This window comes from Pseudorasbora parva, chromosome 5, assembly GCF_024679245.1.
Source record: "Pseudorasbora parva isolate DD20220531a chromosome 5, ASM2467924v1, whole genome shotgun sequence".
Taxonomy (NCBI): domain Eukaryota; kingdom Metazoa; phylum Chordata; class Actinopteri; order Cypriniformes; family Gobionidae; genus Pseudorasbora; species Pseudorasbora parva.
The window spans coordinates 17,306,833-17,330,754 of NC_090176.1; the positions used below are offsets into that span (position 1 = coordinate 17,306,833).

The window sequence follows — 23,922 nt, forward strand, 5'->3', positions numbered from 1 at the left end:
AGCAACAGGGCATGCTTTGGCTATTTCCCGGTAAAGACTTCCTCCACAGCAGAAATGGAGGAAGTAAGAGCTAGTAGGATGATGGGAATGGGGTAGCAAGAAGTTTGGTCAAAAACTAATAATGTAAACATATTTCCTTTATGGATGGACTGATATATCATATAAAAAATAAAATATAAGACAAAGGAAACAGCAAAAGATTACTTTGTTTTACAAGAGTGCTTCTTGTATGGGAATATGGATTGTCATTGTCCACTGGATTGTGAGATTAGTGTGTGATGATGATGTTTCCAATGAGACAAGATTAAAGTGGGTGATGATAATGTTACAGTTTCGTTGTGTATGAATCGAAGGCCTCAGACAGCAGGGGCTGACGTATGTTCTCTTTGTTCTCTGAAAGCACAAAATGTTTACATCATGGTAAAGAAAATGATAAGCCTCATATCTCAAGTTGTCAACATTAGCACTGACCATTTGTTTTATTATACAAATGGAAAGCGTAAGCTGTAGAATTGAGTTGTATTGTGGAAACTTGCTGTAGACCTACTACAAAGTTACAAAGGGATATGAGTTTTTAAAATAGGCCTACAGATTGATCGAAATAAAAGACTGATCGGAAAAAAAAGTTACATTTCTTCTGTATTGTGACTGAGTGAATCAAAAATGTTTTAAAAAAACATAAACATGGATTCACACATTAAAGCTTCAACCTTCATAATATATTTTCAAGACTCTTGTGATGATACATCGACTTACAATAGGTTGAATTACACGTCTGCCATAGCCTGATGGGGTCTGTATCGTTTTAATCGTACTTTTAAACTTCGGGTTTCGGGTAGTAACCCGAGAACAAAAAGAACTACAAAATTCGACTGCTTTATGGCATATACGTCCCTTCCACCAACACCCACACTTCCTTACATTCGGACGTGCGAGCCCAACTTTGTTCGTCGGATAATATAGTCATGTCCGAAGCAGCACAGACAAATAAGAAAGAAAAGGTTTTGTTGGAGGAAAGCAATAAGAGGAAACGAAAAAGTGATGGGATTAAAGGCAGGGCGAGGATCAACATTGGACCAGCGTTTGCTCGTCGGCGTGAGCTGAAGGAGGCGTGCCCGACCGATGCTGTCTTGTTATGGTGTATTACCTACCACTCAAACATTGAATTGAAGTATCATATAGATTCTGTAAAACGGTAACAAATAGACTACTATAATGACGCTGGCTTGTAAACGTGAGTATCGTGATTATTTGGCGTTTGAAAATATAAAACCCATGAAATTATATTCATATGACATGCTGAAACATATGCCACTGACTGTACCTGGGATGAAGACATTTCACACGTGCCGCCAGAAGAACACCTGCATGTGAACTCCTCCTGCAGTGTTCAGGTTAACTGTTAGTGCTGCACCAAGGGCTATCAGGGCTATCAGGGTTGTCATGTCAACGAATGCACGCGTGATGGCATGTTGTAGGATGACACAGCTTACGACAGTAGTTGAGGAAATTATTTTTTCCCAACTGTAGGGGGACCCCGAGAGCAAAAGTTGCCAAGTGCTGCTTTAAGATCGTAACATGCACGAAAATAGATGGTGAATCTTCTTTTAATGCAACTTACTAAATATTCATAATTCATGTACGTGCCCACAGTCAACAAACGCGTCAAATTGTACACATACATGACTGAACTTTAAAAAATAATTATTCATTAATTAATGAAGCTAATTATCTTGAGGAATTGCGTTTTTATTTTCAAATTTTATATTTTAAATTTACGAACGCTTTTGATACACAACGTGTTTACGTTAATTTATTTTAACTGTAGTTTAGGCTAAAATATTTTCTTCCTGTGGTGTTTGACCAACTTTTCAAACTCATACTGAAGAAGAAAGTATGCTATGACATTATGAATTATTTAGTCTATTAAACGCGTGATGATAATCGTCGTTGCAATGTGCACAACACACTTTATTAAACAAGTTTTTTTTAAGGGTTTTTGTTTTAATTCTGCATTCAAATAATTTGATCTCCAAAGGACGCGCATGGTCAGTTCTTGTCAACACTCTGCGAGCTCTCTTAGGTGTCTCCGGCAAACGCCTGAAAGAAAAAAAGTGCCCAGCCGTGACTCGTTACTGCGCAGAGAAAGTTGTTGAATGTCCGTCAACTGAAGTGTGTTTGTATTGTATCCTCTGCGGTTGAGCGCTTTTATTGTCTTTAAGGTGGTGGCATTTTGATATTATTAAAAGCCAGTTGTGTTTTGATTTAAGCTAACGTCATAAGCATAAAGCATGGACTGCAGAGTTCTGTCAGTTCAAAGTCATGTTGTCAGAGGATATGTGGGAAACAAATCTGCATCGTTCCCATTGCAGGTAAGAGACAGTAGATTTTGCAGTGCAGTAGATGCCTGCAGCGTCAGTTAATGTTTTAACGTAACGATATGCACCTCATTTGCAAGCTAATTTGCTCCCCTAGCCGTTACAATATTAAAATCAGCGTTAGTTTCCCACTACAATGCATGTCATTATGTAAAACATGTTTTCTTAACATGTGTCACTGCTGTGATAGGTGCTGGGCTTTGAAGTGGACTCTATAAACTCTGTGCAGTTCTCCAATCACACAGGTAAATAGCTGCTGCTGTCATGAAAGTTAAAGAACAAACTAAACACCAAGATATACCATATAACGCTAGCTCTATGCTAATGACAAATGATGATTAAAAACATGTAACAGTTTATGGTGATTTGATTTATAGATTGTCACAATGCAGGACGGAAATTGCCTGAAATGTCAACAACCTCATTGTTGTATTGTTCCCATCAAATCATTACGTAATCAAGGACCTTCAAATTATTATATTTTGATGAGGCATTTACTAATGACTCCCCTTGGCTAGGTTTCTCTGAAAAAAACTTGTCGCAGCTATGGTTTATGATTTTGAAAATTGTATATACTTAGTAGGCTACGTAGTACTTAGAAAGTAGTCTACTCAAGTTTAAACAGTTTTTTAGTTGAATAATTTCACAGTTACTCTCCAAATGAATGCAGGAACAATGTAAAAGGCAGTATTTGTTTTAAATATTTGTTGAAATGCTAACTTTTTATGATTGAAGGCCAGTAGCACTGATACTTCTACTGCTACTAAAGTATTTTGTTAATGATGGGCATTCAACATTACAGTATAATTCAAAGATATTCATGTCAACATTTATTAGGCTTTTAAAAAATGCTATCAAATCAGAATGATTTCTGAAGGATCATGTGACACTGAAGACTGGAGTAAGGAAGCTGAAAATACAGCTTTGCCATCACAGGAACAAATTATATTTTAAAGTATATTAAAATAGGAAACTATTATTTTTAATATTGTAATAATATTTAGAATTTTTTTATCAAATGCAGCATAAGAGTTGTTAAATCACACATAAAAAGGTTTGCTAAAACATGATTTAACATGTTAATGTTTAAAGGAAAGAATAAGAAAATGTAATGAATGTCATCTGGATAAGTTTATCTGGTTTAACCTTCTGGGTGTGTAAAAGTTTCATCACGTCACTGGTTAAAGCTTAGCTTTTGTGCTTCACAGCATGTGGCAGTGTTATTTTCCATTCAGTGAAGCAAAGCTGTAAGCTCAGCATGATGATTTCCCCAGCTTTTTTTCCTTTTTCCCTTTTTTCCATGTTGCCTGTATTCAGCAATGCAAACAAGATGGTGGTTTGCTTCTTTTTTTTATTGAGACACAACCAGTACTTGGAAAAAGTAAATATAAAACCTTACCTAAATAAACCTGGCAAACAATGTGCTGTCAGTTTGTGTATTAGTGGTTTATTCAGCCGCTCTTTCTGTAGATTATATCGTAATGTTATTAGAAGGCAACAAGTTATTTTTATTTGTTAGTGAGTGAGACTAATTTAACAGATTAAATCAATATACTGAATCAAGAAAGTGTGTGTGTATGTATATATATATATATATATATATATATATATATATATATATATATATATATATATATATATATATATATATATATATATATATATATATATATATATATATATAAAGGGATAGTTCACCCAAGGGATAGTCAACTTCCTGTGCTGTTTACTGCCTCTTACACATTTTCCTCAACACATACTTTACATTTTATGGTTATGCTAACATGTAAAATTTCTACTTTGCATATTCTGACAACAAGCGAGTCTTGGGACTCTTCACTGACTTGAATGTAAATGTGTGTTCTTCATACCACATACAAGTTAACATTTTGTGTTTTTGTTTATTATAATTTTTAATTGAGTCATTTTAATATCTGCTTTAAAAATAGCAAGCAGTCAGTTGTTTTTTGTTTAGAATGTACAGCTTACATATACATTCACTATACATGGATTTAAATAAAGGAGTGGGCAGCTCATTCCACATTCCAGCAGAGGGGAGCAAAGATGTTAATGCATTGCTTATTCAGTGACTTTAGCAGCCAGATGGGGTGTCCGTTGCAAAAAAGGAGAAGTGGTTAGTGGGGGGATGGAGAAGCGTTTTTCAAGTTATGGTAAAAGCTAAAGTGAGCTGGCCAGAAGTAGAGCCGCAATATAAAAAATCTGCCCCACACTCCTGCAGTATCTATTAGTACAGTTTCCTGCAGAGGAACTCAAAAAGTTAGTTGGTGCGTCAGTGACTACTTCGTTTAGAGAAGCTGTCAATCTCAGCTGTCAATCATGATGCCACACCCCTGTTTTTATAGCATCAAAAAACTACAACCAAACTTATAAAAAAAAAACCTTTTAAAAAAACCCTCTTGAACTTACATCAGTATGATTAAAAACTACCTAAAATGATAGAAACCATCTTTGGAAAAAAAATATTTGAAGTGTAATTTGATTGTTTAGTTTGTCTCACGTCCCATTAGAATACGTGGAGGGGTGCAGGGTTTATAACCTATCCTGGGACCAGCCCCCTGGGGGCGTTCGAGACGTGTCCAGCACACTTGGTTTTTATGATGAGAATTTGAATCATATTTTCAACTGATTTAAAGTGACTTTAAATTTGGCATTTTACATTACATGCATTCTTCACTGTCGTTTGGCTTTTTTATAGAAATAAAAATCCATTTAGTTGGATAGCAGTCGCTTCAGTCGTAAACTTTTGTAAACGTCTGCTCTGCTCATCCAGCACAAGTCGCACACAATGCAGCAGCAGTTCTCTGATCACGTTATTCTGTTTCACTTGAAAATACGTCACAGCACTGAATTAAAATCAGCTGCTACTTCTGGTCACTGGCACTTTAAAAATACTGTGCAAAAATCTCATCTTGTCTCGTTATTGTGAACCCAATCTCGTGTCCCGGTGGGACGCTTTTCCTTCATTTGAAATGTTTCACGATTGTGCAGCACACACATGCATGGCTCTGCTTAATTGACATTTATTATCGACAATTAAGATTGTGAGTTAATTTTTAAAATCCCTAATAAGGGTGTTTTTTTAACCCTTTGCTCAAGCTGTTCACATTCTTTCCGTCCTACTGCTTTTTCTTCTCCTTGTAGTGAGCAGAATTCTCCCACGGTTCAGGGTTACGGTCTCATTGCCTTTTCACTTTTTTTCCCCATACTCCTCAGTTTACAGTTCTTCACACCTAATTTCTCACACAAAGCATTTTGTTCTCTTTGAAAAAGCCTTTTCTTTCTTCCTTAAAATGGTCACAGAGTGCTGTGTGGTATTTTGTACATTAAAGGGTTTGTTCACCAAAAATTGAAAATGAAATGAAAAGTGGCCTTAGAAAGGCTTTCATTGACACTAATGTCATTTCCTCTCTCAAGACCCATAAAGGCACTAAAGACGTCTCTCATGCCAACCGTGAGACCTTTGTTCATCTTCGGAACACAGTCTCAGAAAGGCCTCCATTGGCAGCAATGTCATTTCCTCCCTCAAGACCCACAAAAGACACTAAAGTGTTGTCTATGCTGATCACTATGCTGTTTCATGCATACTGAGCTTTTTACACTGTTAAAGACTTGGATTCCCATCCTAAACATAGACAAAGTTTCAAAAACTAATGTTGGACGTTTGATGGAGTATTTCTGTATCAAAAATACTCCTTCCGGTTTCTCACAAGTTTGGGAGAGTTTTTTTCGAGTATGGGTCGGCTTGATGTCGACAGAGCGGAAGGTTCTTGTATGGACCGTACGGGCTCTTCTCCCGGTAGGGTGCGCGAGCGTTACTAGAGCGAGAGAGGAAATGCACGCCCATAAACACTCGCTCAGGTGCAGATCCAGTCGTCCGTGAACACTTATGTCGTTATAGTCCACGCCGCGCTCCACTTTATTCCTATGAGTGACATAAAGCGACTTCAACGCTTCAGCACAGCATTCCGGGAAGGCAGCGCTGCATTTGAACCGATTTGAACGCAGAAATGACGGGAAGCATCACAACATCGCTTCAGTCGCGTCGCAAAGTGGATTTCCACAGTCACTGCTGTCACAGGACTTCACCAAATCATACCAAAGAAGTGTGTTTTTGACGGAGCGGTCCCAGCGTTAAAGGTTCGGCCCTGCTTTGGAAGCAGCCGGTGAGTAAAACCGCTTCAAATGTCTGTGCTGTTGGCTATCGTCGCGTGAGTAAACATCAGTAAACGACACGATCGCGTGCTTCGTCATTTAAATGCGCTAACGGTTACTCCATTGTTGTTCTATATATAACGTTACTCTAGTCTGACATGCAAAACAGTCTTGCTTGCTACTGCTAAGGTTTAGTCGCATACAATAGTCCATAAACTGATAAGATAGACTCATAAACTGCGAGTAAACACACAAATGTTGACAGGCCACTAAACACAGTACATACCACAGAGACGGACGTCCTGCTGTTGCTGTTTCTCCTGTTCAATTTATTTCAGCCTCCGAATCTGATTCTGGATCGATAGCCATGGGTTTCTCCACACTTGAGGACGTCATCGCTTTGTGCGCATTCGTCATTCTTTAGCTCCGCCCACACGATACGCCTTCAGGCACTCGTTTTTTTTCCGGAAAGACTCGGTACAGCCCATATTTCTTTTATAAATATAATAAAACTAAAGACTTTTCGGAGATATGAAGGATGCAATACTACTCTATAGGTACTCAAGATTGACATGAGATTGACTGAAACTGAGTGTTTCACCCCCCCCCCCCCCCCCCCTTTAATGACAGAATTTTAATTTTTGGGTGAACTAACCCTTTCATTTATTCTTATTAGTAAATGTAATTAATCTTAAATAATCTTATTATAAATTTAATTTATTAGTCTTCAGAGAAAAATAAGGTGAGAATGAAGTGAAAAAATACTAAATAGTTTCTAATCCCCTTATTTAGTGGCTGTGTAATGTGGGATATGACTCAGTTTAAACACTGCAGCATTGAAATCAGTTACTGAATGGGTCATTCAGTATTTAAGAGAAAAAAGGGTTTATTGTTGAGCATGCAAATGATAATATTGTTAGTTAGAGAGAATGAATGATGCCCTTGAGGAAGGGAACTCTATTTTGGTGATTGGACAGTAAACAGGACTGTTATTAAATGTCAAATAAAATGTTGAGCATTGTTGCACTGACAATGTGATCTAGTGTCACGATTAGTCATGTGCTTATGGTCACAAGAAATAAACAGATGTCCTAAACAATTCCATCATGACTTGTTCACCAATTTGACTGAAGCAAATACATAATAATCACTTGAGAAGTCAGTCATTCCAGTAAGAAATCAACTGAGAAATTGACAAATAAATGAAATAATCTGTCATCAAATGTTTAAACATTGCAGAATAGATATAAAATATTTAAGTTCCTGCCCTTCTGATGTTCATTCTCCGGTCTTGTAACACGTATTTGGTTGTGTTTGCGTTGCTTATCTTTGTATTACGTCTTCGTGCATTTGCACAGTCTAACATTTGTTTGCTTGGATTGCTGTCAATGATCAGATGTTTGTTTAAGGGGCAGGTGTGTCTGTGGGGAGCCGCTCATTTGATATCCTCTCTCAACTGTCACCTGTCTCTAAACTAAAGAGTTAAAGGAACAATTTAATAAGCCCTATTTCTAAAAACGGTTGAGTGTTTATTTAATATTTTACCACTATCCAGTTAATCTGTGAAGGTTTCCTTGTAGTTTTTTTCATCATGTGATCACAGCATATCACTGACACATTTTGTAGTGTTAAAACGGAAACATGTCTGAACTTTTTCTGGGTCATATGCCATGGTTTTAGTTTTAATATATATATTTTTTAAATCTCATGGCTTCATCAGCCTTTATTTGATGATAAAGGCAAAATGTGGACAAACACTTAAAGCTGCAGTCCGTAATTTTGACCTCTTTAGCCCTATTCGGACGGTAATTGTTTCTCATAGGGTCGTAAGGTATTTTCATCATTGACAGGCTACTCTCTGATTTTATTGCTCTTCGAATCCAGAATGTCAGTGTTTTTCTCCCACCATCCACGTAAAAATACCTGGGCATAATACCTTGTGTGGTAATTTAATTTTATGTGGCCGTCCGATTCCACATCTCTGAGGCCCCGTCCACACAGAGACGGGTTTAGCTGTATACGTATACATTTTGTACCGTATTAGCATTTCATCCACACGGATCCGGCGTTTTGGAAGCATGAATCCGATATTTTTTGAAACTGGGTCCCAAAGTGGATGAATCTGAAAAGCGAATCTGTATATTTTGCAAAAAGGTGATGTCATCACACTACGTCCAGCACGTGAAAGCATTAAGGGATACAACTACGGGCACTGGGCATGCGCACATCAATATCGCATCATTTAATTAACGTATATGCATTGTTGTAAGGGTATGTTTTGGGTTGGGGTAGGTGTAGGCAATAAAACACATCTGTTAAGTAGCAAATGTATGTATTGTTATTTTATTGTGAGATGTTGCCACACCTCCTACCACTGCTATACCCCTTCTAGCCACAACTCTTCTTCTCCGTTTTTAGTGTATTTCTGTGGGAGAATTACAGTGCCACACACTGGCCGGGCATGCAAACTACATCGTTTTTAGTCGGTTTCGGTAATCTCGTGTGGACGCAGATATTTCTTTAAACGAGGAAGAAAAAAAGATCGGATTGGGAAAGCTCCGGGAGGGCTTGTGGAGGGGGCCTGAGTTTTCAAGAAGAGATTGCGTCAAAATTCACTGTTTATATCCTTTTTGACCCCTGCAGAGCACCGTATTGCACCGCTGTAATTTGGATGCATTTTAAAGATCTATAGCCTACACTTTTATTACTGAAATGCTGGAAAGTTATTTACAAGAATATTTTTTTTATCTCTGATTAAAAGAGAAAAAAAAAACACGTAAACATTTGAAATGAGCCGTTTTTACAGCATTATTAGTATAGTATAGTATAGTATATTATATTAGTATTAGTATAGTATATTAGTATACATTATAAAGGTTAAATTTGCAGCATTGAATTAACTTATTTCCGCTCATATCCACATTTTTTAAATGAGTTCTTCCTATTTTTAAAAAAGAGATTTAAATAATTAATAATTTCCTATTATTAAATTAAATACGTTTTATTCTTATTATTCCAAGCATATGACATTTTTACAGCAGACGATCATTCAACTGACCATGTGAGCAGTGTTCCCAGGAACCAGGATCACTAAACTCGCTCCTCCAGCATGAATAAATCACCATCCGAATGCACAAGTTTTTTACTGAGGTGGCATGCAAATATATTTTTACAGACGTCCACATGAGAGACAATTACCGTCCGAATAGGGCTTTTCTCGCCATCTTGATTTGAACAGTGAAATTGCATTTATTTGCGGAGTTATCTTTTTTACGTGGGTTGTGCATCGGCTTGGCCCCTCAGCGCGGAAGAATCTAATGTTTTGAGGAGTTTGTGTGGGTTCCCAAAATTATAAATGTAATTATTCCAGCTGCTGTGAGAATAGGCTATAAATGTTCCGCCACCTACAGCATCCTCACATGCGATACTTTTTTTGTTTTTTTGTTAACCAAAAATAATTACGGACAGCAGCTTTAAATTGGTAAAGGTGTCTTAAATGTTTATTAGGGATAACATTTTAATTTAAAGGTCCCGTTTTTCATGTGTTTTGAGGCTTTGATTGTGTTTACAGTGTGCAATATAACATGAGTTCATGTTTTGCGTGTAAAAAAACGGCCTGATGATTTTCTTGTTCTATGAAGTCCCTCCTTTAGAAATATTTAACGAGTTCTGATTGGGCCAGCGCTTCCCGTGTTGTAATTGGACAGCAGCTTAGCGCACTTTGCCCGGAAAGGTCCCGCCTCTTACCATAACGGGGAGATGCGCGTGCTGAATGTGTGCTCTTCTCCACGTGGGAGAGCAACAAGACCACGCCCCCTATTTTGCATATTCTTGTGGGCAGAGGGTTAGTCAACAAACGGTTCTAGTGACGTCATTACATCCCTGCACTTCCTGCTGTAGTCCAAACCGGCCGTTCGCTGTAGGGAACTTCTGTTAAATATCTCGCTTGGCATTGAACTTTGAGCTTTATAATTTTACAGGTATTATTTATGCTCTAACAGCAACATTACACACTAACTAAAGTTTGAAAGATGGGATCGCGAAGAACAGGACCTTTAAATGTGAGCCTTTAATGTTTTCGATATATAGTAACTCTTTTATAAGACAAATAGAGTTTGATGTTTGAATAGGCATCGTGGCCGACAACACCCTTTAGCCATGATTATTGCATTCATGCCATAATGTAATTAATTACCATAATAAGTAGATTAATCTGCACGATTAATCATTAAAAGTTTTCAATCCAACACAATGTTATTACATGTTATTTTGTTTAATTGCCTAATGTTCTTCTTCCCTTCAGAATTGTAAGTGAATCCAGATAAAGCTTTTTTGAGCTGTTCATTTATATGGAAACTACGGAAGCCCTGAACGGCCATGGATAATATTTTTTTTTGTCTTGTTATGTCGTGATCACAAGTTAATTATCTTGTGATCTCAAGACAACAAAAGTTGTTTTGTCGTGATCACGAGTTAATTATCTGGTGATCTCGAGAAAAAAATGTTGTTTTGTCGTGATCACGAGTTCATATTTTCTAAGTTACACAACTGCGCCACAAGGTGGCAGTATAGAACCAATTAACTGATGGGGTGCGGTATAGCCTCCACCTTGTGTTGTACTGGTCCAGATTGAACGCGTTGAAAACCTTTCGTGATAACTATAATTTGTGCAGTACTGTGTGCATTAGGCAATTAATATAACTGAATGGTCTGATGTGATTAGTTTGCTATAATAGCGTTTGGTGCGTTACTAAACTTACTGTTTAACTCATTTTGATGTCACTATTCTGTTTGTCTGAGCAAGTATCAGCATTAACAAGTTGTAATTACGAGTTCTACAAAATGTGAATGTATAATTTTATAATTAACAATCTCATAATTATGGTAATCCAGACAGGGCGTGAACCTTTATAATTTGGTAGAGCTTCTTGTACCTTACCACTAAAGCATGGGTTTCAGTTATATACATGACTACGCCACAGGCTAGGCTGCTTCAATGAGGCCTCTAAAAGCTTATTTCTCTTGCCAGGATATGAACACTGGAAAGGGCAAGTGATGACTGCGGATGAATTGCACGTCCTGTACGAGGGGATAAAGCTCAACAACACGAACCATTACGACTATGTTTTGACAGGTTTGGATCTTTCCTGTTATTCATAGTTTTCATGTGACATCACAACCTTTTAAGAATGCCCATCTGGAGGGCAAAACAAGGTCAACTAGATGGAAATGGAAATTTTGGGTAATGCACAGGTGGGCAATCCATTTCCTCCGTTGCCACCTGTCGTTTTGACCAGGTTTGTGTAATTAATAATTTAGTCAGTGACAGTGATAATAAAATACCAAATTTAATATACACTTTATTGAGGATGCATACTTTGTACAGGCAAGCAGATGAACATAGAATATAAATATAACACAAGTTTTTTTCTTTCTTTCAGTTGAAACCCATTATAAAAAAACTTGTTGTTTGTATTCTGCGCTCATCTGCTCGCCTATATATAGCCTGGTATGTGTCTTCAAAAAGGTGTGAACTAAATTTGATCTTTTGATATCAGTTGTTTTTTTTTTTTGGTTACTCCGACTAAGCATTTTAGCCTGATGTCGGTTCACCCTCCGCCTATGCTGCTCAATCAGCTCTTTAATTTTAATGGTCTTTCAACATAACCTATTTAAAATTAAGTGGTGCAACACAACTCGGTTTAAAATAAAAACCCAGATCAGCCAATCCTTGATTAGCACTAAACTTTGCTTAACTATTGATGCAGCCCACCCTAAGTGTTTTTCACGTTAAGCTTCTTAGAACGTCCCGCTGTTTTTAGTGATTGAAATACTACTGCATATGCACCACAAGTGCCCAAAACTTGCGTCCTTTTCACATATTTTTGTTTTTAAGATGGAAAATTGACAGGCTTTGTTTCAGTTCTATGGCTGTTTTGCCTTCCAGTGCTCCGCAACAATCACGTGACTGAACTGAGTCTGCTTTTATTCAATACAAACAAACCCAGGCTGGTTTAAATAAGATTATGTATGTCCAAAATCATTAAAAGTGGCATGACTTGATTTATAACTATTATTACTGTCATGTTTATTGATAATTTGATTTCTAAAACCCAACCTTTAAAGCTATGTCTGCCAACCCTGCTCAATTATGATTTGCAGGACAGGAGGCAGGACTGGACACTAAGTCTAGGGCTGCAGTAGATTCATTTGATTGATTATTCTTCCTCTAGCAAATAAAGAGCTTAGAAGTAATGTACAAATATTGAAATTCGTTTGATAATTAAAAATGTAAGAAATACATTAATAAAAGAAAAAAAACATGTATTATAAGTAATATTTGATTATGACGTTATAATGAATATAATATATAAATATAATTTTACCACAAATGGACTAATGTTCAAGCCACAGCAGATATAAAGACATCAGACCAGACAGTTCCTTTCTTTATTTGTCCCGCCTAGTCATCATGTGACCTGGTGTCATCATTCTGTTTTTTTTTTTTATCCAATCAGAAATGCTTTCTCCCTATCAGTTATTTTAGGCAGTGTTGGTAGACATAGCTTTGAAGAGTGGGGTTTTAGAAATCAATAGTCTTTTACTAGTAATCAAGACTCAGAAATACTGCGTAAATGGACGTTACATTACATAATTTATATTAAATGAACACTTTTTGTCAGTTGGTTTCATCTATGTTTTCTATTTTTTTTCAGGATACACTAGGGATGATTCCTTTTTGGAAATGGTGGTTGACATTGTACAGGAACTGAAGAGAGCAAACCCGAGCCTCGTGTATGGTGTGTAAATAATAAAGTTTTGTTTGTTAACATTAGTTAAGATTAACTAAATAAGGACAATACTTCTACATATTAATAAATCTTAGTGTTAATTTCAATATTTACTAAATAATGGCCCTGCAGCCAATTAGATTGCTTCCCTAAAATGTAAATCATCTGGTTCAGTGGTAATTGTACTTTGGTCCTGCTTCAGGACCTATCTGCCTAGATTGGTTATAGGATTTATTTCTGTATATTTATGCAGCAGGAGCATTAGCTGTGTCTGGAGTTTAAATAGCTCATTTATTAATGACGAGTTTACCCTGCCCGATTTTAGCCCCTATTTTGACTCGCTGACAGTTTTGGGAAATCGCAGACAAATGCCCGAGATCATAGGCAAATCGATGCTCGTGCACACGAGTGACAATCACGCAGTGTGAATGATCTAAGGGAGATCAGAGAGAATCGCAGCCAAGTCACCGATGCCCCAGAGAGATATTTGGCAGGCTAAATATCTGGACCTGTCGGCGATTCAAACTCCTGCTGTGTGAAATGTGTTCTGACTAAAAATGATATCGGCGATGACCGACAGCCAATGAAAGAGTGAGATACAGGGCAGCAGGAGGTTCAGGGAGGAGTTATAGACCACAATATCAGTATTTTAATAGATATATTTTAGGGATGGGCAACAGTGGTCGAGTACTCGATTACTCAAACGTGACAGCGACGATCGATCATGAAAACGATGATCGCCCTGACTTTAAAAATTTGTATATTTGTATATAATTTGTATATTTTTCGGATTGGTTATTGCGGCATTTTGGACGGTAACTGAGGTCTGATTGGTTAGCATTAGACAGCACGCCTTCCAGACCACGAAATAAAGTGAAACTAAAGCGCGCAGTGATGCCTGAAACACTGTGAATGATCATGAAATACAGAGCAAGATGTGCGGCAGCCAATCTGTCACATACACAGCATTACAATGAGAACATGATTGTCATATAATGTTGTATTCTCCGTGCTTTAGCTCCCCGTGGATCAGCACGCGCTGTTAATAAAGGAAATCCCCAACCAGAGTCAGAGCGCGGTCAAGTTCATCTGTGTATCCGTGTCCTTTTCCACATAATCTCATTTAGGATGCGTTTGACTGAGTTTATTAATTCTCTAGAAAAGCTCTGCAGGGTGGTGTATTCACAGTTGCAGCTCAAATACAATGCCCGATATCATTGACTGGGTTATTTGAGACAGTTAGGCCTATTTAGTTTCTTTTTCTTTAAGACATTTATGCATCATAATATAAGTTATTTTTTTATAGTCATATGTTCATATTTGCATGGACATCTCGTTTTTGTCGCATACATTTTCATAACAGTCTTAAAATAGTTTCAAATATCCATGGCGGAGACGCCCCGCCCCCCGCACAAGCCCCGCCCACGGTTAATCGATTACTCGTTTTTGAGACCTATCGATGATCGAAATGAAAAATTGACAAAAATGCCCATCCCTAATATATTTACAAAGAAAGCCCAAACATTTGCTCGTCCAGCCGCAGCAGCAGCACATTGCAAAATTATTTCTTTACCTCAAACACTTTGCAAAAACACAATCCTTGCTCCCTCTGTCTCTCCAACAATTTCCTCCGCTATAATCTCTTCTTTTTCTCCACAAATCAATGCGCAGACAATTTGGAGCGCAAACTTTCTGCAGTTTATATTTTTTTAATAATTCCAAGTCTAGCTCAAAAACTCCAGTCTGACGCACATGATCTTGCGTTGTTTACTTGTCACCTTGCACGCGTGTTTATTTGGAAACGTAGTTTGAGCACCAGAGAGAGAGTTGTCGGCGATTCTTCCTCTTGTACAGTCATGCAGTGTGAACAGCAGTGACCTACACTGAAAATCGTGCAGTCTGAACTAAGCATAACACTAAATGGATCACTAGGGATTTCACCGGAATCAAACATGCTATAATAAGAATATCATTGTTTGAGAATGTCATGTAGTGTGCATGAGTGACGATCCAATCCAGACCCAGAAAGCCTGTAAGGCCACACTGACCTAAAGTGTATTATGTTCATTCTGCTTATCTTTACTGTTTTTTTCCCCTGTCTACCAAGTGTGTGATCCGGTACTGGGTGATAACGGTGCAATGGTGAGCGTACATTTCCCTGCATTATGCTTTCACATTCAATATGTAACCCCTTATTTAGCAGAACATATGAATCTTTATAACACTCTTCATATTTGTTTAAAGTTGCCAAACAGCTGACCTTTTTGGAAACTAAAAGCTAAAAACTAAAACCTCTAAAACCTTCTGTTTTATTTCTAGTATGTTCCTGAGAACCTGCTGCCCATCTACAGGAACAAAGTAGTGCCAGTCGCTGACATAATCACTCCAAATCAGTTTGAAGCAGAGTAAGTGTCCAGTTGTGCAATGTGTGTAAGAGTCAATGGCCCTAAATTCTTCTAGATTATGTGGTCTGATCACATGCTATCAGTATGCATGAAGGTTTGTCCTGTAACTATTTGTGATTAGTCCACCCAAAACAAATGTTCAAACCAAATTCAAAAAGTGTATCTGCCTTCCCCAGCTGTGGTTTACCCACAAGACATTGGGTGTGTCATAACCAACGACACATGTAAATATTTGATTTAATATTTTTTCTCTCACAGACTCCTCACTGGTAGAAGCATAAGTACAGAAAAAGATGCCGTTGAAGTAAGTTTCTATCAGCTGTTCTCTTTACTGAGCCGTTAGTTCTGCTCATCTAGCAATCTGATTGGCTTAATGGTGGCTTTCTTAGAAGGCTGATATAATAACGGCACTGGAATCTTACATTTTATCTGCTGTCACCCCTCACAGCATTGTTACAGTTGCTGTAATATACAGCCTAAAGGAATATTAATGTTCAAATGCCATCATTTATGGCATAATGTTGATTATGGCAAATATCAAGGTTATTATTACAATCAAAGTTTTTTTTTAATGGTTACATTTTATAAAATCAGTTACATATAACTATTATGTGTCGCTTACACAGAAGTCATTTTCAAAACAAGCATCGCAGAAAGTTCATGTGGCCAACTTTGCGTGCGGAGGGAAAGATGTTTTATACAAAGGGAGATATTTTATTGAAGAATCCACTTTGCAAGAACTACAACGAACGGCTCATTTTTTTTCTGGACCTTGAGAAGTCACAGTGTTACTCATTAGCATAATCTCCGTCCATAAAATACACAAAAAAGGTAGAATACCTGTTTTTTTCCACCCCGTTTCCAAAACTCATTTGTTTGACCTTCTTAAGGCTCATGATAGTTGTTAAAATTGATTTTAAACACTGTTCCTTATAACTTCAATATTGGTCTGTGTTCTACACATTTTATGGAGAACAGCTTCCAGAATCTAAGAGAGTACAATGCAGGCTACACACAAAAACTTCTCCTTAAACAGATCTGTTCCCACTTTGTTGGGACAATCTGTTGTTTATGGATCACAACTTGAAGTATGTCTTATTATTTGTAGTTGTGTTTTCTAATAACATTTCCAATAATCGTTTTTATGTAGTTGCTTTGATGTAAACAAAGGGCAAAGCTTTGTGTTGATACATTGTTTACTGTAGCTTTTGTAAGCGTTCGCTTCTGTAAGGCTGCTCACCACCCCTTTGGAAAATTATCCATGATTTTGTGATCGATTACTGTTTGTATTATCATAGTTTTCCAACAAATATCATGATTAAGGTGTATAACCAACATCTAAAATGTATAAGAAAAAAAAAGTGAAATCTGTGCTTGCAAAGTCAGTGAAATCCAGTTTTTTTTTTTTTTTGTTAACATTCTTAAGTCTGAACCAGGCTTGAATTGGTTTGAAATTGACACCAGCTAAGCTAACCAATCACAGCACAGGTTGTATTATGGAAGGGCGGGCTTCATTGAAACTGGATTTTTTTTTTTTTTTTTTTACAATCAAGCATGAAAGGATATTCTAGTATACCCCAGAAACAAAACCCTTCATAAAAGGGCACAAAAGAAACCCTTTAACACACATATAGCTTATGCCTACATTTCACTGCGCATATTATCCATCCTAATTAGTATGTGACTAGTAATATTTGATATCGGGTGAATAGTATTCAAATTGGGATGCAGGGTATGTCTTCAATTGTAAAATACAGGAAGTAACTCTGGCAAATATACACCTCCTTAGTTACATGATCAGCACACAAGTAGAAGCCACATGACTTAAAGGGTACCTATTATGCAAAATGTAATTTTACATGGTGTTTGCACATAAATCTGTGTTGGCACTGTAATGGTTAAAATCCACCCACTCCATTTTTTTAACCCTTATAAATAATAAGAAACGCTACTTATTATTTATAATGGTTAAAAAAATGGAGTGGGTGGATTTTAACCATTACAGTGCCAACACAGATTTATGTGCAAACACCATGTAAAATTACATTTTGCATAATAGCTACCCTTTAAGTACCTTAAGTACCTCAGAAAAAGCCATTTGCAGATTCCTGGCAAAGTGAAGTCACATTTCGCAGGCCCTGGCCATGACCCAACCCTAGACCCGGAGGTCTAGTTTTCCAGGTCTAGGTCCTGGCTAATTACAGGCTGATCTCCAACCTCACCTTTCTGTCAAAGGTTCTTGAGAAGAAAGCCGCCTCCCAGCTCCACAACCATCTAAATCTCAACAACCTATTTGAGATTTTTCAATCAGGTTTTCGCTCGGCCCACAGCACCGAAACAGCTCTGCTCAGGGTGACAAATGACCTTCTTATGAGAGCTGATTCAGGATCACCATCACTGCTCATTCTCCTTGACCTAACAGCGGCATTTGACACCATGGACCATTCAATCCTCCTGGACCGCCTCCACAACACAGTTGGACTATCAGGAGCAACACTGCAGTGGTTTCAGTCCTACCTTTCTTGCAGGACTGTGCGTGTTATATTAGGAGAATGTGAGTCCAGGCTGCTCCCCATTACATGTGGTGTTCTGCAGGGGTCGGTTCTCGGCCCAATCTTATTAATTCTTTACATGCTTCCCCTTGTCCTGTCATCAGCAGACATGGAAAATCTTTTCATTGTTATGCTGATGACACGCAACTTTATATCAAAACTGCCCCGAGCCCCTCCACAGCTCTGTCACGACTCACCACATGTCTTGAGGAGATTAATGGGACTTTCCTGGTAAAATAAAGGTTAAATAAAAAATAAAAAATAAAAATTAAGGCATGAATGGGAAGTAACTTCCTCCAGCTGAGCTCCAGTAAAACTGAGGCACTACTGGTTGGCACCCCTCATCAGATCCACTCCTCTCCCTTATCCCAGCTCATCTTTGATGGCCAGGTCATCACTTTCTCCTCTTCAGCCACAAACCTGCTGACCTTCAATGACCACATTAAGCCCATTTGTAAAACCTCCCTCCACTACCTTCGAAACATCTCCAAACTTCGTCCCGTTCTAACCCTTCCAGAGGCAGGGAAACTTGTCCATGTCTTTATCTCCACCAGGATGGACTACTGCAACGGTCTCTTCAGTGGGATTTCTGGCAGAAATATCCAAAAGCTACAATGCATCCAGAACATCCTTATGAGAGTCCGTACATATATATATATATATATATATATATACATAACTATATTAGCATAGGCCGTGCCCTCAGTATTAGCATAGGCCGTGCCCTCAGAGAGCTGTACAAAGAACGCCATGTATAAAAGTTATTCAGTCAAGGGCAATGAGTGATGTTCTGTTTTCAGATTTCTTTCGTTGTTTGATTGATGTCAACAGCAGATATAGCAGTAGGTACTGTATATTACTTTCTGTATAGTACTGTACTGTACTGCCCTTACACAGATCTAATATACACATAGGATTTCTTTACTGGCTGCATACATGCACAGACATGACCAACTGTTTTCATATTCAAGCCGAATCAAATTTTGTTGCAATATTTTCCTGTTTAGCACTGTGTAGCTACTTTGAAGCAATCGTCATTGTAAAAGTCCTAAATAAGTTGACTTGATTTGACATGTGAATTATTGCACACATGAAAGAGAACTAGTCTAGTTTTATAGCCTACTCACGGATGCACTGACATCCAGCTCTCTGTGCGCATGTGTCGGGAGGTTGTGCTCAAGTTGAGAAGATATATCCAGCTGCAGCCCCGTAGTTTCAGAACAGAGGCGGGGCTTAAACAGTCAAAGTTGTGCTGCCTATACAACATGATTTTCTTTTGTTAAATAGAAGCTGTTTTCACATGGATTTTGTTATATAATCATACAATATGCATATTGTGATGTACAATGATCAAATTTGTAAAATTTTAAAACATTAATGTCAATAAATGGATTCAAACACAGTAGTTTATACTTCATGGATAAAGGCTACAATTATACACCATTTTTATTTACAAAAAAATACATTATGTGACATGTTGTAAAGCGTTTCCCATTTGACTGTATATTCAATTATTGTCTTCATGTTTATGTTGTTACAAATAATACTTAGACACACAGAATGTGACATTTCAAAGTTTCAAATGTCAAATAAAAATAACTATTTAATACAAGGCCTTGAACAAATGAAACATGTTTCTCTGAATGAAAACACAAAGGACATGTATACAATACATTAAAATAATAGATTTTAAGTAAAATAAAACTAAACTTTGAATAAAAAACACGCAAACAACAAATAAAACACAAACACTTGTGACTCTTCAGCCCATGTAATTTCTGCAGAAAGACTTAAAAATAAGTATTTTCATCGCTGAAAACAAAATGAATACGTTATATTAATTCATAATTATGTAATATCAAGACAAATAGTGTCTTTTGACAAAAGCAACAACAACAAAAAAGAAAATAGAAAATAATGTGTATGGGTAGCTCAACACCAACTATTGAAGTTGAGAGCATACACTGCAGGAGCTTATTTGCATTTAAAGGAGACACATAAAACGGCTAATTTTTCTCAAACCCCAAAATTTTCATTTTCAAATGCAATAGCTACAATTGTAATAGCTGCAATGAATGTAACACAAACTACAGACCATACTGAAATGGAAAGGATAACTGTTGTTCTGCATTTCAGGTGATGAACATGCTGCATTCGATGGGTCCAGACACAGTGGTCATCACCAGCTCTGACCTGCCCTCTCCTCTGGGGGATCAGTATCTGGTCGCCCTGGGGAGCCAGAAAAGAGGTGATATTATTATTTTAATTCCCACCACACAATATAAAGCCCAGTGCAATGAAACTTTTACAATGCTTGCCTAATACTTTTCATCATCATCGTCTGGGTTGAGTAAGTTGAAGTTTTGCAATTGCCCTTATTTTGAATATCGTGTTCAAAGGTCACGCAAGCTTTTCTCTGTTTATAAATAGTCGATGAGCTGTTTTTGAAGCTGTTGTAACAGGAAGATAAACTCACATCTGTGATCACGCATGCTAAAAAAAAGTATGCTGTGTTGCCTGGAACATGTCACAGCCAGGTTCTGAAGTCTTATTTATTGTTTATAGGGGAAGAGGAAGTAGTCCATATGTGACATCAGTTAGTTAGTTAGAATCTCTTGAAGCTTTGGAAATACATTTTAGTCCAAAAATAACAAAAACTAAGACTTTATTCAGCATGGTCTTCTCTTCCGCGTTTGTTTTCAAACCTCAAATAAAGACGGTTATGAATCAGCGTATTGATTCATGATTTGTGTCATTCACGCCAATGTGACGTGATTTCAGCAGTTTGATACGCGATCCGAATCATGAATCAATCATAACCGTTTGAATCTTTATTTGAGGTTTGAAAACAAACGCGGAAGAGATGAGGTCTTACGGGTGTGTAACGACATTAGGGTGAGTCATTAATGACATCAATTTCATTTTTTTGGGTGAACTAACCCTTTAAGTACAGTCTTTTGAATTTGTCTCGTCTCATTTTAAAATAGTTTGTAATGTTGTGTTTCACCATGCTGGTTTGTTTTATGGCTTATGATGTATTGATCAAGATTTTTTTAAATCCATATGGGAAAAATTATACTTTTGAAAACCAATGTTGCTGAAAAAGTGGGCTAGCACTGTTGTACTCTATAGGAAATACAAAATAGGGTGGCTGAAAAGTAGGGATGAGGATACATCATTACAATGTGTAAATGTACAACTACTATTGGTTGTTTACCAATGTTTTCTATCAAAGGGTTTCTTGCTGTTTGTGAGTTGAATGATTTACTCCTGTTGTTTCTCAGTGAGAGCAGACGGTACCATAGTGACCCAACAGATCCGTATGGACATCACCAGGGTAGATGCTGTGTTTGTGGGAACAGGAGACCTGTTTGCTGCGATGCTGCTGGCGTGGACACACCACCACCCAAATGATCTGAAGGTAAACAACGTAATGGCACACTAATTATAGTTGTGTTCTCAAGAGTAAGAATAATGGGAGTTTGCTATGCCAAATTATATACAGTGGCTGCATTTGGTCCATTAAAGTCCATCTGAATTTGCAGATTTTCAGCCTGCTTTATATTGTCATTAATGTAGATGTAAATTAACAATGTTTACTCTTTCTCTCCGTTACCTGGTTTGATAAATTCCTGTTTACTTGTCAGCAAATGTCCATCTGTTGAACAAAAAGCTCCAGTGCTTTCGTAAAAACTATAGATTGTATTTCCGCAATTTTGTATCCTGCCACGGACAGTCGGATCAACATAGGTTATTAACAAAACAGTTTTTGTAAGAGTAGGTTTATCACTGAAAACTGTACCACACGTTGTCTGCTCTTTAAACAGCATGATGGTAAAATGGAACACTACAACAGTTTCCTTTTCTTCCTAATTAAGTGACGAAACGACAGTTTCTGTCAGTTTTCTCCCCTTCATTTGGCCTAAAACAGTGTGTTCGTAGTCATTGTTTGACATGTTGACTACAAACACAGATTTTCAAAATTTTTGTGACAGCGTTCTCTCCATATTTAGCCACTGCCTACAACACAGTGGATTCTTCACTGGAAACCGAAAGAAACTCACTCCCGGACAAACATCTTTGAAAACTTGCCCCGGGAACAATATGTTGTCATTGTGACTAAAAGTTTGCTAAGCAGAATTTTATACTCAGGCAAAGGCAGTATTTGACTCTGGTGAAGCCTATCCAGCAGGAGCAGCCACAACGTGTGTTTACATGCACATCGCATTATGAGTGTTGAATTTTTCCAACCTACTGAGCAAAAAGGAAGGCAACTGTTTTGCCTTTCTACCACATTGGCAGCCAGATTTTATTGAAAACCCATGTTTTTGCTTAAACTGTAAATACTTTGGGGCCACTCTACAAATGTACTAATAAGATCTACTTTTCGAAAAAGTTGTTGAATTATAACCCATAGCCCTTGATGTTTTTTTGACAGACGGCCTGTGAGAAGACGGCTTCCGTCATGCACCATGTCATAAAGAGGACTATTACTTATGCAAAAGGTAAGACTGTATCATATGTTTGGTAGCTGACCTTTTTGTTAGGCAAATCATTAGTTCCGTACTAGATGATGTTCCTGTAACTCATCCCTTACCTTCGCTCATCTCTCAGAGGTGGCCGGTCCTGATCGAAAGCCCAGTCCTGCTCAGCTCGAGTTGCGGATGGTCCAGAGTAAAGCAGACATCGAGGATCCTGCCATAGTTTTGAATGCGGTTGTATTGTAGTGCTTTACTCTTACATTCTCTAGTAGACAATGTGAATGTCATTACATTTAACATAGTATATTTAACAGCCAGTATTTACTGTCACGCTGTGGATGCTGGACGACTCTTATTTTTAGTGTTATATTCTTTTATAACAACAAAAATGTTTTTAGAATTGAAACTGTGACTTCTGGTACTCCATAGTGCATATTGCGTCCAACAACTAACATGTGACTGTATGTTATTATGTTCACATTCCAGCCATAATGTGCACGTGATTATCCATCAATTACTAGTATTTTAATGTGAATTTTACTTTGAATTTGCATGTGTCCGTCTGAATTAAGCTTTTATAATGATTTATTCAAATTAAGAAAATGTATTTAACATATCAGTGTTGTCTAACCTAACATTTGATTTAATTCAGTCTGTTATACTTAAACATTATTTGATCCGTTAGTCCTATTATTTCATCAGAATGACTCTACAAGCCCAGCCAGGCCAAGTTTGAGGAAAATGTTTATTAAATAATATAAATGAAAGGAATGTAGACTAATTAAGACAAAGAAGGTGCCTTGAAATGCTGCTGTAGTAAATATTAAACCATTTTTTAAATCTTTGTAATAATTAGCAATAATTGCTATGATTGCTAACATATTTTGACTATATTGTAATAAAATCCTTCTAATTTATATTCATCCATTGTATTCAGGAATTTCATTTTAAATATACTTGTGGTGCAACATAGACATTTTAATTTATACTGTACTTACTGTGTAAATATATGTTTTTTTATTTATTTATTTACGATATTAATAGTATAAATGAACATTTTTTATGCCAGGGTTCAAACCAACTAAAACTCATTAGGGAAATTGAATTCAAATAAACGCATATTAATACTATACATAGGCTAC

The 23,922-nt window shown here is 37.2% G+C and overlaps 1 protein-coding gene across 1 annotated transcript; it reads left to right on the forward strand.

Moving 5' to 3' along the window:
- The first annotated feature begins 2,063 nt into the window (after window positions 1-2,063).
- On the forward strand, window positions 2,064-23,703 carry pdxka (pyridoxal (pyridoxine, vitamin B6) kinase a). The gene is made up of 12 exons (XM_067443389.1): window positions 2,064-2,172; window positions 2,271-2,372; window positions 2,569-2,623; window positions 11,581-11,685; window positions 13,268-13,351; window positions 15,450-15,484; window positions 15,662-15,747; window positions 16,006-16,051; window positions 20,436-20,547; window positions 21,584-21,720; window positions 22,738-22,804; window positions 22,914-23,703. Exons 2-12 carry the CDS (start codon window positions 2,292-2,294, stop codon window positions 23,024-23,026), a joined length of 921 nt encoding a protein of 306 aa, XP_067299490.1. The 5' UTR covers window positions 2,064-2,172; window positions 2,271-2,291; the 3' UTR covers window positions 23,027-23,703.
- The last annotated feature ends 219 nt before the right edge of the window (window positions 23,704-23,922 follow it).

Excerpts from the sequence above, each read along its gene's own strand:
- pdxka (XM_067443389.1), top strand. The coding sequence starts at position 2,292 with ATGGACTGCAGAGTTCTGTCAGTTCAAAGTCATGTTGTCAGAGGATAT. Across the intron at positions 13,352-15,449 it reads AAACCCGAGCCTCGTGTATG|TGTGTGATCCGGTACTGGGT; the intron begins GTGTGTAAATAA and ends CTGTCTACCAAG. Across the intron at positions 20,548-21,583 it reads CCTGGGGAGCCAGAAAAGAG|TGAGAGCAGACGGTACCATA; the intron begins GTGATATTATTA and ends GTTGTTTCTCAG.